Consider the following 13,252-nt stretch of genomic DNA (forward strand, 5'->3'; position numbering starts at 1 on the left):
TTCAATTAGAAAATCAATATAACCCTCATTCCTTTTATACCCTTTGGTTGAATAGAAATTATAGTATCCAATATCGACTTGGTAGCATTTGTCTGAAAAGTAATATCTGCATTTGAATGGAATCCATAAACCTGTGGAGGATCAACTGTCTTCATTGTATCAATTGCCTCTAAATATTCTTCTTTTGTTTTATAGCTAAATATCTTATAGCCTTTGAAAAACTGAAAAGCTTCCGCAAAAAGCTCATCACTAAACCAAACTCTGGCAAAAGTGTTCAATAAACGTTTGTCATAATCATCGGTAACCCGACCTCCATATTGTACTTCACCCAACATATATCGAACAGTGCTCCAACTTATTCCTCTAACCGGATCCAAATCATCAAGATGATTCTGTACGAACAAACAACTTGCATACCAATCAGCGAAATTGAATTCGTACGGAATATTCCACCCAAGTGGACCGTATTTTCGACGTTCCTGTACCACCGAATGCAGAAAAGATATAGAAAATACTAATGGATGATAAAACACCGATTGACTGTAGTCTAAAAAGTCTTGAGATAAATTTCCATAAGTCCGTTGAAGACCGGCTCTAATACCAGCCGGTGGCTCATTGGTAAACTTAACCGCCATTTGGAGTAATGTTATCGAAAAGTCATTATGAGGTTCCGTTGTTATCCAAACTCGGAAATTATCCTGAAAACCAGTTCCGTTCTTTTCGAGGTCTAAGATTAATAGTGTCAGTTCATTCATATAGTCCAATCCCAAATGGCAATTCTGAAGTAAAACCCAACCGCCTTCTTCCAGGCAAGTGGCTATCAGTTTTCTTGCATGAATTTCTTGCCCTTGACCCATGGATATAGAGAAGCATTTCACCTCATTCTTCTTGGCAAGTGCTTCGATATTTGGCGAAGGATCTGATCCCATCGACAAAAAGCAAATAATCGGGGTAAGTGGTTTGCTTTCTTCAAGAAGTTGGTCGAAATTCAAAATAATTGGCTCAGCAAACCTTTGTCCCAACGAACTGGCTATATACTTCCGACTCTGAGCAATTGTACGGTCCTGACACCAAGATCGAACTAAAAGCAACTTTCGGAATGGATCCAAGTTATTATAACCATCCGGAATAGTTTCATTTTCAGGGTTATCTTTCTTAAACCAATTCTGCCAACCACGTTCGTTGTTACTGACTTTATCCAAAATATTCGAGAACTGAGGTAACCTGGACAACTGAACCAAATTCAGCCAGGTCTCATCAGTGACCCATCGAAATGGATTTGGTGGACAATCGTTAAGATTCAAAGAAGCGCCACCTTTGATAAAGTTCTGTAACTCATCATAGGATACAATTTCTAATTGGCGATCAATGTTCAAGGCGATTAGAAGGACGAAAAGGTACTTGTGATCTTCGTAGAGTCCACGGGACTTGTATCGATAAATCTCAAAGGTAAGATATTTGATGATTCGCTGGATTCTTTGCTGAGTGATATGTGTCTTTTTTGAATTCTCCATTGAAGCATCGAATCGTTCCAAGAACTGTCCCAAAGAAGTTTGATACATGACATTCACCATAGCCATGGTGCAAACCAAGAAGTAAAGTACACTTCCCCGAGTTGCCACTGGACGGTACTCTTCCCGAGCAATGTTAATCTTCGTCTCGGTTATTCTAGCAATTTCAAGCTTTTCTTTCACTTCAATTGCTGTATTCTTTGATGTGTTCAAGACTTCAATCACACTAACATCATCAAGGAGACTACCTTCAATGGTAGATAACTTATGAAGAAGATTAGCTTCTAGTTCTTTCATCTTTTTCATATTTCCGGTAACAGTTTCTACTAAATTTGTACGTTCTTCTTCAAGTTCCTTCCGTTCGTAAAGTATCACACGGCCTAGAAGTTGATCTTCAAGGCCCTTCATGGTCACAGTGAAATCAATTATTGATGTCCTTGCTGCTACTTCGGGAGTGTAGGCAGGATTTGGCAATTTTGTGGTAATATAAAGTCGGAATTGGTCATTATAGTCGATTTCTTTGTCGCCAAGTTTAATTTTAAATGTTGTACCGACTTTCAGAAGATTTCTATCCAAGACATTATCCAAGCAAGGATCTAATTCCTCACCAACGTCTTCAATAATCACTGGCAAGCCCATTGAAACAGCATCTTCGATATGATTCCGGAAGTATTTGTGATTTAGAGAGGTAACAATCAATGAGAATTCTTTCTCTTTTTGCTTAATCCAAGACTTTCCTTGAGATTGAGGATCAATGAGCAAGGGAAATCTAACAGCTTTAGTTGCTATGATGCCATTTTGTATGGACAAGTCATCAGATGGTAAACCTTGTAGGTTCCACTCACCGATTTGTGATCGATCTGTGAGACTATCAATAATATTGATGTTTGACGAAAGAGGAATTGATCTTTCGTTAAGTTCCTTCAACCAGCTGTTTTGCAAGTCAGTACGGAATTCCTGATTAAAAGGTCCTGTATAGGACAAGAAAGCAGTCAGGTAAATTATATCCCCAACTAATCTTTCCGTTTCACTCTTGAACTGTGCTATTTGCTCTGTCCATCGGATTTTTTCTCCAGCAAGTCCGCCGATTAGAGCTGTTGCTGCGTCCATTTTGTCTTGGCATTTTTTAGCTTCAGCTAGAATAGCGTTCTTTTTTTCTTGGGCCTCATCGAACTTTTTCTGCACCTCCATTAGCTCTTGCTCGGCAGCTTGAAGCATATCTTGTGCTTCCTGTAAGTCAGCAGAAGCTTTGCGATGTTTGGCTTCTTGAATAGCTAAATTGGCCTTGAGTGGAAGAACTTCTTTATTCACTTCAAAGTACTTAGCCATGGCAATGGTCCATGAAAGTAAACCGGCTACATTGCCACAAGCTGCTTTAGCTGCATCAAATGTATATAAGCTGCAAGAAATTCGCAATTTGTAAGAATCTCAAGAAATAATAGAAAGGCTCCTTCTAACCTATAGTCAAAGTAGGGAATTAGGAGGTCTACCATTTCAGCATTTATCAGATCAGTTGGATACTCGACAATCTTCCGAAGGAATCCAGTATCGGCCATAACTTTAAGGGACTCTTCCCAGGAAGAGACTAAAAAGCGTTTTTCAGGATCTGGACTAACAAGCTTTAAGCGTCTTCGAAATAGAATACAAACAGCATCCATGATTAAAGTGATGAGATATGGAGGTTTTCCTAATTTTCTCACGGTTGCAATATCAGCAGCTTTAATGGTCTGAAACGAAAAACTTCAAGACACACAAAGACGGAGATTTAAAAAAAAAGACGTACTTTTAGAGCTGCTTCAGCTTCCTCCAAAGCTGGTCTGGCTTTTTCTAATTTCGCCTCAGCTACTTCCTTATCAGCTGAAATCAGTATTACCAACTCTTCAGCTTGAATCTTCTTCACAGCCACTTGAGCTTTAATCGACTCTGCAGCTTCTGTTGACTTAGCCACAGTTTCAAGAACTACCTCAGCTTCTGCAGTTGCAATCACAATATCTTTGTTCATTTCTATAAGATCAACTTTTAAAATCTCTACAGAACTTCCAGCTTCATCGAGCTTATCTAAGCCCGATGACATTCGATCAGACATAACAATTATATTTTTTCGCTTATCATTGTAAATCTTTTTGTAACTTTCTAAAAATGAAATTAGCGATTTTGGTGTAACAAATGTTGATCGCCGGAATCTTTCGAAATATTGGATGCAAGCTTCAGAAACGGTTTCGTGTATTGTACTCATTATTTGAATAACTTGTTCTTTAGCTTGGACAGAGCAGACAATTTCAAAGTCTTTGAGATAGTGTCGTGAAACAGCAACACGAGCATCTTCAGGCCATTTTTGAAACCAATCGATAACGCAACCAGATATGAGGCCTGGAAATTTGAGAGACCGTCCACGGAACTTTTCACCAATCTATGAAAAAAAAACGGTTTTAAAATTTTGAAACGATAAAAAACCAAATAAGTACCGGTGAGAAGCATAGCGCAATATGTAAGTTATATCTTGCTCTAGATATGAAGAAATCATATAGATTGTCTTGAGTTGGTGGTCTTCGTGGCTGGACTTTTTTCATTATTGGTATGATTTCATTGTAGATTTCATCTAGAGAACAAATTGATTATCATTTAAAGTTTTACAAAACCACAATTTTAAGTGGTAGGCTTATGTGTATCACGAAAAAACTTTTAAACGTTTTCTTTTCGGTCTATATAAAGAGCTACAGCCTAAACGGATAGGCCGATCTACTTCAAACTTGGTATGTAGCAGTTTTTGGATCCTGTTCAGAAGGGTTTTTGGAATAAATTTTTTTGGACCAAAAATAACGTTACCTGTCATATACCAATTTTCGAAAAGTTTAATTTTCTCAAAAACGGCTCCTACGATTTTTATTAAAATTGTCTATCTTATGATGAATTTTTTTTTTTTCAAAAATCCTTACTAACGGTACCTCCCATAGAACCGTTTTTTTAAATTTTAAATTATCTTCCAAATTACTAGTTCAATATATATAAATAATTTTTGGATTTTTTAAAGAATTTTGAATTTTTTTTTTTTGAAAAATCAAATTTTCGAAAACGTGACATTGAATTTTTTTTAATTTTGGTAACATGTGGATTAAAAGTTTCTACAAAATGGCATACCTTCCAAATTTTTTTTTTAAATTTATTTTTCAAAAAAATTAATATACCTAAAAAATTATTTTAAAAAAAAACCGCTCTAACGATTTTGAAAATTTTTTTTTTAATTTTTTTTCTAAAAATGCATCTTTATGAAAGAAATTAAACTGCATCCTTTTTTTAGAGCTGAATTTCATTTAACTGTTTTTTATATTTTAAGAACGAGTTTTAAGTTTTTTTTTTATATACATTTACCAAATTTGTATATAAAAAGTTGTTAGTTCTAAGAGCAAGTTGTAGGAACCGATTTACAGTATACATAGGAAAGAATTAAATAAATTATTAAATTCCCACCTGAATATGACTCTAACTTGGCCACTTTTCGACTTAGAAAAGAACTTTATACAGGGTGATGGATAGGGAATGGATAAGCCTGAAATTGCTAGTACATCCATGAATGTTCTTAAAAAATCGGGAAAAAATTCCATCCCAACCAGTTCCTAAAATATTGTTTTTTTTTTTCATTCAGTGTATATTTATTTCATCATTTTTTGTTTCATAACTACAATAATTGAATCAGTACACAAGCAATTTAATATTTTCACAGCTCTATTCCACCTTTTCTTAAAAAAAATGTAAATCCCTGAAAAGGACTTTTTGAAACCAAAACTACTATCAAAAATGCAATTTATATTTTCTTTATTTGTCTTAGTTTTTTTTTTATTAATTTATTTTAGTTTTTGTAATATTTAAAAAAAAAACAGCAAAATTTAAAATATTTTAAAATATTTGATTTATCTGAAAGGATTTATTTATTCTGTTTATATAGGTATTAGCTGTGTTTTATTTTCCCGGTGGTCCAGATCAGATCATTGTATTTATTTGCGTTACAACAACAAAGCGAAATCCTGCTTTTGTTGTAACGAAAATAAATTAATGATCTGATCTGGATCACGGTGAAAATAAAACTCCTATTATTAACATTGACGAAAAAGAAGATGAAGATTTTGTTTAACTATTGAGTGCAAGTGTTATTGCATTTCGATTTGGGTGTGTTGGCACCTAGGCTAAGGTTAAAGTTCACATCATCAGCATTTTTTCCATGTGCACCGTGGCGTATACGTGTTTTTTTTGTATTTTTGTATCGATTTTTTTTAAGCCGCATGGTGCAAGAAGATGGTTGTTCAAATAAGAAAACTTCAGTTCTTGCAAATCTGGCACTGGCCATACGACAGTTTTTATAATGCTGAATGGAATGAGACCCGAAATGACCACTGAGCCAAAATAATCTTACCGAATAGCTCGACAGTCTAAATGATTTCAAAATACTGCCTTAAATGATGAATTGATACTTACCAAGTTCATCTTTAGCAAACAAGTTAGCAATTTCTCCCGAACTCAAAATATTGTTGATGTATTCGAGGAAGGATTCATCTTTTATTTCATTGTCGGTGAATATAAAAGTGATGCCTTTGCCTTCTAAACCAGCAGTTCTGTAAAGATATTTCAAATCTTCCACCAAGTTTGTAACATTATAAGCCCGCGTTAAAGTTATTTGGAAAAACTTGTAACCAGCTATGAATGATGAAAGTCTTGTTAAGCTTTGCTTTCCCGAACCTCCAACACCAACTAAAAGTGCATTTCCTCTGCAAATGAAAATAATTGGATTTGTTTTAAAAATGATCTTACGACTTTGTTAAAGATATTAAACCTTGGTGTTCGAAGGATTCTTGAAACAATAATTAAATGAACTAATGCATCGTGGAAGAAAACCAAATCCATTGTAAAACCTCGTACCAATTCATTAAATTGTCCCATGTAGAAAAGTACTTTTGTTTTTGTAAAATCAAAGCTTAAACAATTAGAGATTCGTTATACATAATTCCGATATCGATGAAACGTTTGGTTTATTACCTTGGTATTTCTTCATATATCTTCGGTGGTTCTAAAGAAACATCTTCATCATCTTCACCACCTTCTGGTGGATCGCGTAAGAAATCCACAAAGAACGTTTCTTCTGAAGGAAATTGTTCGAAATATACACCCAAATGTTCTTTAGCATCTTTTCTTATTCGATCATTAAACCATAGTTTATCCTTTTCAGCAGTAAAGCGATCAGCTATAACTCGTGTGCATTCGTGCTTCCAAAGCTTCCACATAAAAAGTTCACTATTTAATAAGTCCTAGTACGAATATGCCAAATTAATATATACCTTTAAGACAGTCTCAACAGTATTACATTCTTCACCAGCAATCTTCAAAACACCTTCCCATATTCTTGACAAATCACGCAAATTGAAGACGTAATGAAAATTAGCTGGAGTTGGTAACATTTTGGCTTTGATATTTTGCCAAAATATTCTTGTCAATGGAACAAGAAGAGGAATAACATTGACAACTTCTTCATTAAATCTTGCTGAACAAAAGTATCCTTGACCGATGTTATTAAAGATTTGATCCATGGAATTATTGCTTGGTAAGGTACAATTGAAAATTGAAAAATTCCGTTTCAAACGATTCGGAATATCATTGCGACCACCACCCGGATGGATCATTGCTCCAAGTAGTTGAATGTCGAGAATGGTCGAAAAGTCACCTGGGAAGGAATTTAGGAATAAAGGAGTTAATTTTTCCTTATTTTTAATCAAGTTCAGTTTTCCAGTACAAATTGAGCTTAGTTTAGTAGGGCCCAGTTTTCAGTGATGTTACCCCGAGTAAAAATAGAAATTGAATTTTTAAAGAAAAAAATTTAAAAAAATCTTGACCGCCGTACCACACCGAAAATGTCGGCACACCACCGCCGCACCACGACTGCACTACGTCCGCAACATTTCATTTTAGCATGAAAAATTCGCCGCACCATAATTTTGGATTATTGAAAAATAAAAAAAAAAACTACCGACGAGAAGGAGATTCGAACCTGAGTATCCAGAGCACTTTCAATTAGAAGTCCAGCGCCATTTTTGTACGATCTGGAAATTTGTTGCTTAAGTCAAAATAACTTTGAAGACGACTTATACATTTGTATAACTACAAAAATAGAATTTTTGATCATGGTGCAGACGTGGTGCGGCGGTGGTGCATTGAATTTTTCATTCAAAAAGAAATGGTGCAGTCGTGATGCGACGGCCGGCGGCAGTGCGGTGGTTGCGAAATTTTTAAAATGGTGCGAACGTGATGCAGGTTTGATCATGGTGCGGACGTGGCGTAGCGGTGGTGCGGCGCAACAAGAATTTCTGATAATGGTGCGGACGTGGTGCAGCGGTGGTACGGCGGTCAAAGAGTGGTACGGACGTGGTGCAGCAGCGGAATTCCATTTTTACACGGGTCCTGATCAATTGTCGTTTTTCAGACCAAAGTTTGACTCCATTTTTTTGCTCCTAAGTGTATTTAAAAGTATAAGAGAATATGATGTTTGCCATAAGAAATGACTTTCGGAAGCGTGGAATTCCTAGATATATATTTCATTAAGCAGGAAGTAAGTACATTAAGGGAATCGGTTTCCGGGTACATATTTCCCTGTGCCACTGAAAACCGTGGGTTTGAAAACGTTTTTCTCCTTAACAATTTATGTATATGGGTTACCTGGTTTCTCAAGAGAGTAGAATCCCTTCTGCTCGATCATTTGACGAACAATCTCATTGGTAATCTGATCTCCCCACTCATTAATAACTGGCATATTGATGTCATCAATAAATATTGTCATAGACCTCTGTCCAGGTGGGCCATAACTCGTTCCAACTCGTTTCTCTACATAAGATTCTATAATTCTCTAGAAAAGAAAAAAAATCGATAAGATCCTTTAGCTTCTGAATGTAACGCAAAAAACCTCTTACCTGATACATATTTGGTGTAGTAGCTGACGAAAAATTAAAAGATTTCGACAAATGACTCTCCGGATCATAACCAGCCATATAACCTTTAATCATTACAGTCTTTGCTGTACCTTGTTCACCAATAAGAAGCACTTGCTTCTTCTGCTTGGCAATATTGTGAATAAGAAAAGCTGTTCGAACATTATCAACATTCGGAACTAGAATTGATGAAAACTCAGGTATGCTATCTTCCGGATAGATGAATTGTTCAATTTTTGTACTCCAGTGTTGCCAATTGCCATTTTCATCGACATAATATTCAAAAATTGTTTCATTTGGTTGCTTTTTTGGCCATCCTTCAAAAGAAAATATTTCATTTGTAAGCAGATTTAAAAATTGTAATCTAATGGTATTAACTTAATTTTGAAATATGCTTCAGAATATACTCTTCTAATTTTTCTCTCTCGGCAATTTCAAGCACAGCCCCAATTGTCCACATCAAAGCAAAGAGAAAAGTTCTTTCTAAATACCTCTCTGTTCGATTGGCTTCATTTTCGAGTATCCCATCCATAATTTCCAACATTTGTTTAATGTAAATTGCTTCAAGAATCTTCATCTTAGCTACCAATTTCGTCTGCATAAATGTATGGACATCATCGTAAATGGCTCCAAAACAACGTCTTAAAACTTCTGCCTCTTGGGCATTACGTTTTCGGACCCAAGCTTAAAATTTCAAAAATTGAATTCAGACCCTTCGAATAATAAACTAAAGGCTATTACCTTCCATATAAACAGTCCATTTGAGAACTGAAGAACTCATAAATACCATTCCCATTCGACTCACAGTAGCAGGCGAAGCATTGTCTAAATTGTCTGGCTCAAAAGTTAGCTTAGAATTGTCGGCCATTTTGATACGATCACCATTGGCCAGTGTCAGAGTTTTATTGTCATCCAACACTGAGTTAAGATTCTCAATCCAAACTGCGTCGACAGGCCCGTCAAGTACAATCCAGCAGAACTCAGATTTTTTGACTTTAAGAGCTCTGCGCCAGAGTGTCGAAAATATACCATCTGTCCAATCATTAGTAGCCACATCTAAGCGACCAAACATTTGTGGTGCCGTTATTGCCTGCATAAAAAAAGTTATTGAAAGGCTCAAACTAAACTAGTTTATAGGTTACCTTTGGATTCATTCTCATTTCCTTGTGAGGAAGTCCCATATCAGTAAAACACTTGAGCAAAGTTAGAGTACAACTTGTCTTTCCCGATCCTGTTGGTCCCATCATCATGAGACCATGACGTACCAGCGAAGTCTCATAGAGTTGAACAACTTTTAAATTCCATTCAGGATTATTAACATAACCTAATTCTTCCGAGCATTTCGCAATAGATTTCTGTAAATCTTTATAAACTCCCTGAGTAAGATTGATACCTGGGAACATATCTTCAATCAAAGACAAAAATAGTCCTTCATCTTCATCAATAAGTTTCGAAACATTCATATCTCTCAAAACTCTCATTACAATAGTCTCTTCGGTGTCTAAGGGATTTGCTCTTTTTTGAGCTCCCAAAGTTCTCAAGACCGAAAGTATATTTCTCAAACCAAAATCATAATGAACTTGTTTTGAGAGTTGCTCTTCACAAAGCTTGTAAAGAGTGAAGAATTTTCGTGACAGCACAATATTGTCTTTGAAACCACAACTAGCAAGCTTGACACGTATAATGATTTGTCGATCGGGAACCATCATGGCAACTGTTCGAAACATTATTTTCAAATTTTCTGGTAATTCTTGTCGCCCGGCATAGCCAGGATTCATAGTAATGAAAAGTCCAAATTCTGGATTCAAAGACACCAGATCACCATCGCTGAATATAAAACTGGTTCGTTTTTCTCTGCGAGCAGTTAAAACAATACTGAAATGAAAAACTTGAATAGTTTTTGAGACTTTTTATAAATTTGGGTATGAAAATTACTATATTTGTTGTGCTGCGACAGACAACACAGGCAGTTCAATCCTGTTGAATTCATCAAAACAACCCCAGGAACCCGATTGAGCTAGGCCTTTGTAAATTCTTCCCAAGCCTCTAAAGTCCATTTGATCGGAACAGTTGAAAACAACAACCAGCTGTCCCAATGCTCGACCCATATCTTTGGTGGTTTCTGTTTTGCCAGTTCCAGCTGGACCAGCTGGTGCACCGCCCATAGACATACCTTTAAAATTAATCGGATATTGTAAAGACTAAATATGTACCAACAAACCAAATTGAAAAAAAATGTAAAAATAAAAAAATAATTTAGTTAAAAATAATACAACTTATAGTCTAAAAGCCCAGAGCAGATTTTGGGCGTGGAGGTCCTTGAAGAGTCCCGAAATAGCGATTTTCATACAAAAGTCGCTATTTCGGAAATCTTCAAGGACGTCTGGTGGGGGTAATGCCGTGGTTAAAACGTCTGGGACTTATTTATTTTCTATTAAGAGGCAGTGGTGATTTAAAAAGAGTTACCACCAGACGGTTATATGTACATCTTGCAAAAAATAATATTCTGACTTTTGTATGAAAATCGCTATTTCGCGAATCTTCAAGGACGTCTGGCAAGGGTAATGCCGCGAATAAAACGTCTGGGACCGAACTTTTTGAAATCAAGGTAAGGTATCGCTCTCTATGAATTAAAGTGGTTATATACTCGACACAAAAATCGGAAAAAATGCTTTTTTCAACCCCCATAAACCATAGAATGCCGTGAAATAAACCTGCCAGACTTTCGAATTCATCATCAGGACGCTATAACCTACACATACATATGACCCATTTTCGGTTATCCCTAAACTCCTAAAATTTGCTGTGGGCTCTCGGTCTATTAGGTATAAGAGTAAAAGCGTTATGCGTATAATTAAATCCGTCAAACGAATGTCCCTTACTTTGGCGGACACTTTGTGGAGGAATAAAAAAAATTAATCTCATTAATTGATGCTAATTAACTGCTTATTTGTTGGGCAAAGAAAATCCAAATTCAAAAATTTTTTTTGCAGGTAGATACGTTTTTTTTTGAGTTAACGTTTTTGAACAAAATCTTGAATATTTTAAAAACGGTTTGAGCTACAAAATTGGGGTTTACATAAAAAAAACTTGTTTTCAAAAGCTACAATTAACGGCAAAAAAAAATAATTAAAAAAGTGATTTTTTAAAAATGTCTCCACTACCTGGTCTGAACAAACTGGAAGTGCACTTCTGAAACTGTTAAAATAAAAAATGATTGGGTGGAGCTACAAAATTAATTTTTGTGCAACAAATTAGCATTAAATTAGCTACAATTTTCGGCTAAAAAAAAATAATAATTTTCCTATTTTCGTCCGCTAAATTCAATCTTATTTTAGCGGAATTTTGAATATAAAAAAAAGGTTGAGGCTACAAAAACCAAGTTTGTGGAATTGAAAAGCATTTAAAAAGCTACAAATTTGGAGGTCAACTAAACTCATTGGCGCAAAATTTCAAACGATTAAGTAAATTGCGAAAGTCATTTTAGTAAGTTACTAAGCAAAAAAACATACGGATTTTTAACTTAGTAACTTACTAAATGGTTTAGCAATTTACAAAATCTTTTAAAATTCTCCGCTATTGTTTTTTATCATTTCAGACTTATTTTAGCGGAAAACAAAATAATTCAAAAACTATGCAAGCTATAAATTTTTGGTTTGAGCGACAAATTAGCATTAAATTAGATACAATTAACTAGATTATTTTTTTTTAATTCCGCCACAAAGTGTCCGCCAAAGTCGAAGTTTTAGAACATGAACGAAAATGAAAAGTGAACAAACAAACTGTTTTGCTATATTTTGGGGATGTGGTCATATTTTAAGCGAACGGTATGCTGGATTCGGATTATTTTAGTTCGTTCGATAGTAAGGCTTTGATAGGCTCCAAATTGAGCGGTATGTTGCAGAGCTTTGTATTCGTTTAAAATCCGAACAAAAGTATTGTATTCAAAGCTTTTAAAAAGAAATTTAATTGGGTAGGTACAAAAAAATCATCTCTTATGGGGAAAATGCTGCTGACCAGCAAATAAATGTATCCTTAAAGAATTTTCGCATATGACCAACGTTGATTAATGATCATTTAATCTTTGTCGCAAGATACAAAGAAATTAAGTCACAAAAATTGCACTTTTCGAATAAGAATAAGCTGTGTATATCATTTCCCAAATTTTTTGCAATATGTTCTAGTTCAATACATTCGACTTATCAAATTTGGTGAATTTTGTTTGCTTACAGAATATAATAGTATTTTGTAATAGATAAGGTAACTCTTTTAAATTTTTTTAAATTGTTTTGTTAATCATCAATGGTAAACCGATTTTATAGATATCTACGAATATTAGCAACCTTGTCTATATGGACAAATTAAATATTAAAGCAAGCTTAGGTCACTTAATCTAATATCTAAACAAAACTAAATCAGTTTTATATTGTAAGTCGCTGATAAATACCTGAAAACTGACGATTTCCAAAATATCTGCCCTTTAAACTAGCATAATTTTGTTTAATATTTTCTGTTACGCAATAATTATTAATTTTTTCTTTACTATTTTGACAGAGGTAGCTATTTGAATCAGAAATCATCCTTAACATGTGTCGGTGTTGGGTTTTACGCAAACAGCATTGAATTTTAATTTCTTGTGAGAAAACTGTATCTCTCTCACTATTAATAGTACAGGTAAAATAGGCATTTACAAAAAAAAAATTTGTTACACTCATGAAACTTGGCAAAAAGTTTGCTTTTGGGATAAGAACCAAGTACATAAAAAGTCTATAA

The 13,252-nt window shown here is 34.9% G+C and overlaps 1 protein-coding gene across 1 annotated transcript in view; it reads right to left on the bottom strand.

Annotated features, from left to right (window-relative positions):
• LOC129914289 (dynein axonemal heavy chain 8) overlaps positions 1 to 13,252 on the bottom strand; it is a 57,311-nt gene that overhangs the window by 4,438 nt on the left and 39,621 nt on the right. The window contains exons 20-33 of the mRNA XM_055993463.1: positions 10,415 to 10,652; positions 9,622 to 10,354; positions 9,221 to 9,569; positions 8,858 to 9,163; positions 8,462 to 8,796; positions 8,211 to 8,397; positions 6,839 to 7,221; positions 6,540 to 6,775; positions 6,337 to 6,477; positions 5,982 to 6,271; positions 3,977 to 4,110; positions 3,295 to 3,921; positions 2,970 to 3,238; positions 41 to 2,910 (exon numbers count right to left, since the gene is read on the bottom strand). Coding sequence (XP_055849438.1) covers positions 41 to 2,910; positions 2,970 to 3,238; positions 3,295 to 3,921; positions 3,977 to 4,110; positions 5,982 to 6,271; positions 6,337 to 6,477; positions 6,540 to 6,775; positions 6,839 to 7,221; positions 8,211 to 8,397; positions 8,462 to 8,796; positions 8,858 to 9,163; positions 9,221 to 9,569; positions 9,622 to 10,354; positions 10,415 to 10,652 — 7,098 coding nt within the window. The remainder of the gene's footprint in view (positions 1 to 40; positions 2,911 to 2,969; positions 3,239 to 3,294; positions 3,922 to 3,976; positions 4,111 to 5,981; positions 6,272 to 6,336; positions 6,478 to 6,539; positions 6,776 to 6,838; positions 7,222 to 8,210; positions 8,398 to 8,461; positions 8,797 to 8,857; positions 9,164 to 9,220; positions 9,570 to 9,621; positions 10,355 to 10,414; positions 10,653 to 13,252) is intronic.

Source organism: Episyrphus balteatus, chromosome 1, assembly GCF_945859705.1.
Source record: "Episyrphus balteatus chromosome 1, idEpiBalt1.1, whole genome shotgun sequence".
Classification (NCBI taxonomy): domain Eukaryota; kingdom Metazoa; phylum Arthropoda; class Insecta; order Diptera; family Syrphidae; genus Episyrphus; species Episyrphus balteatus.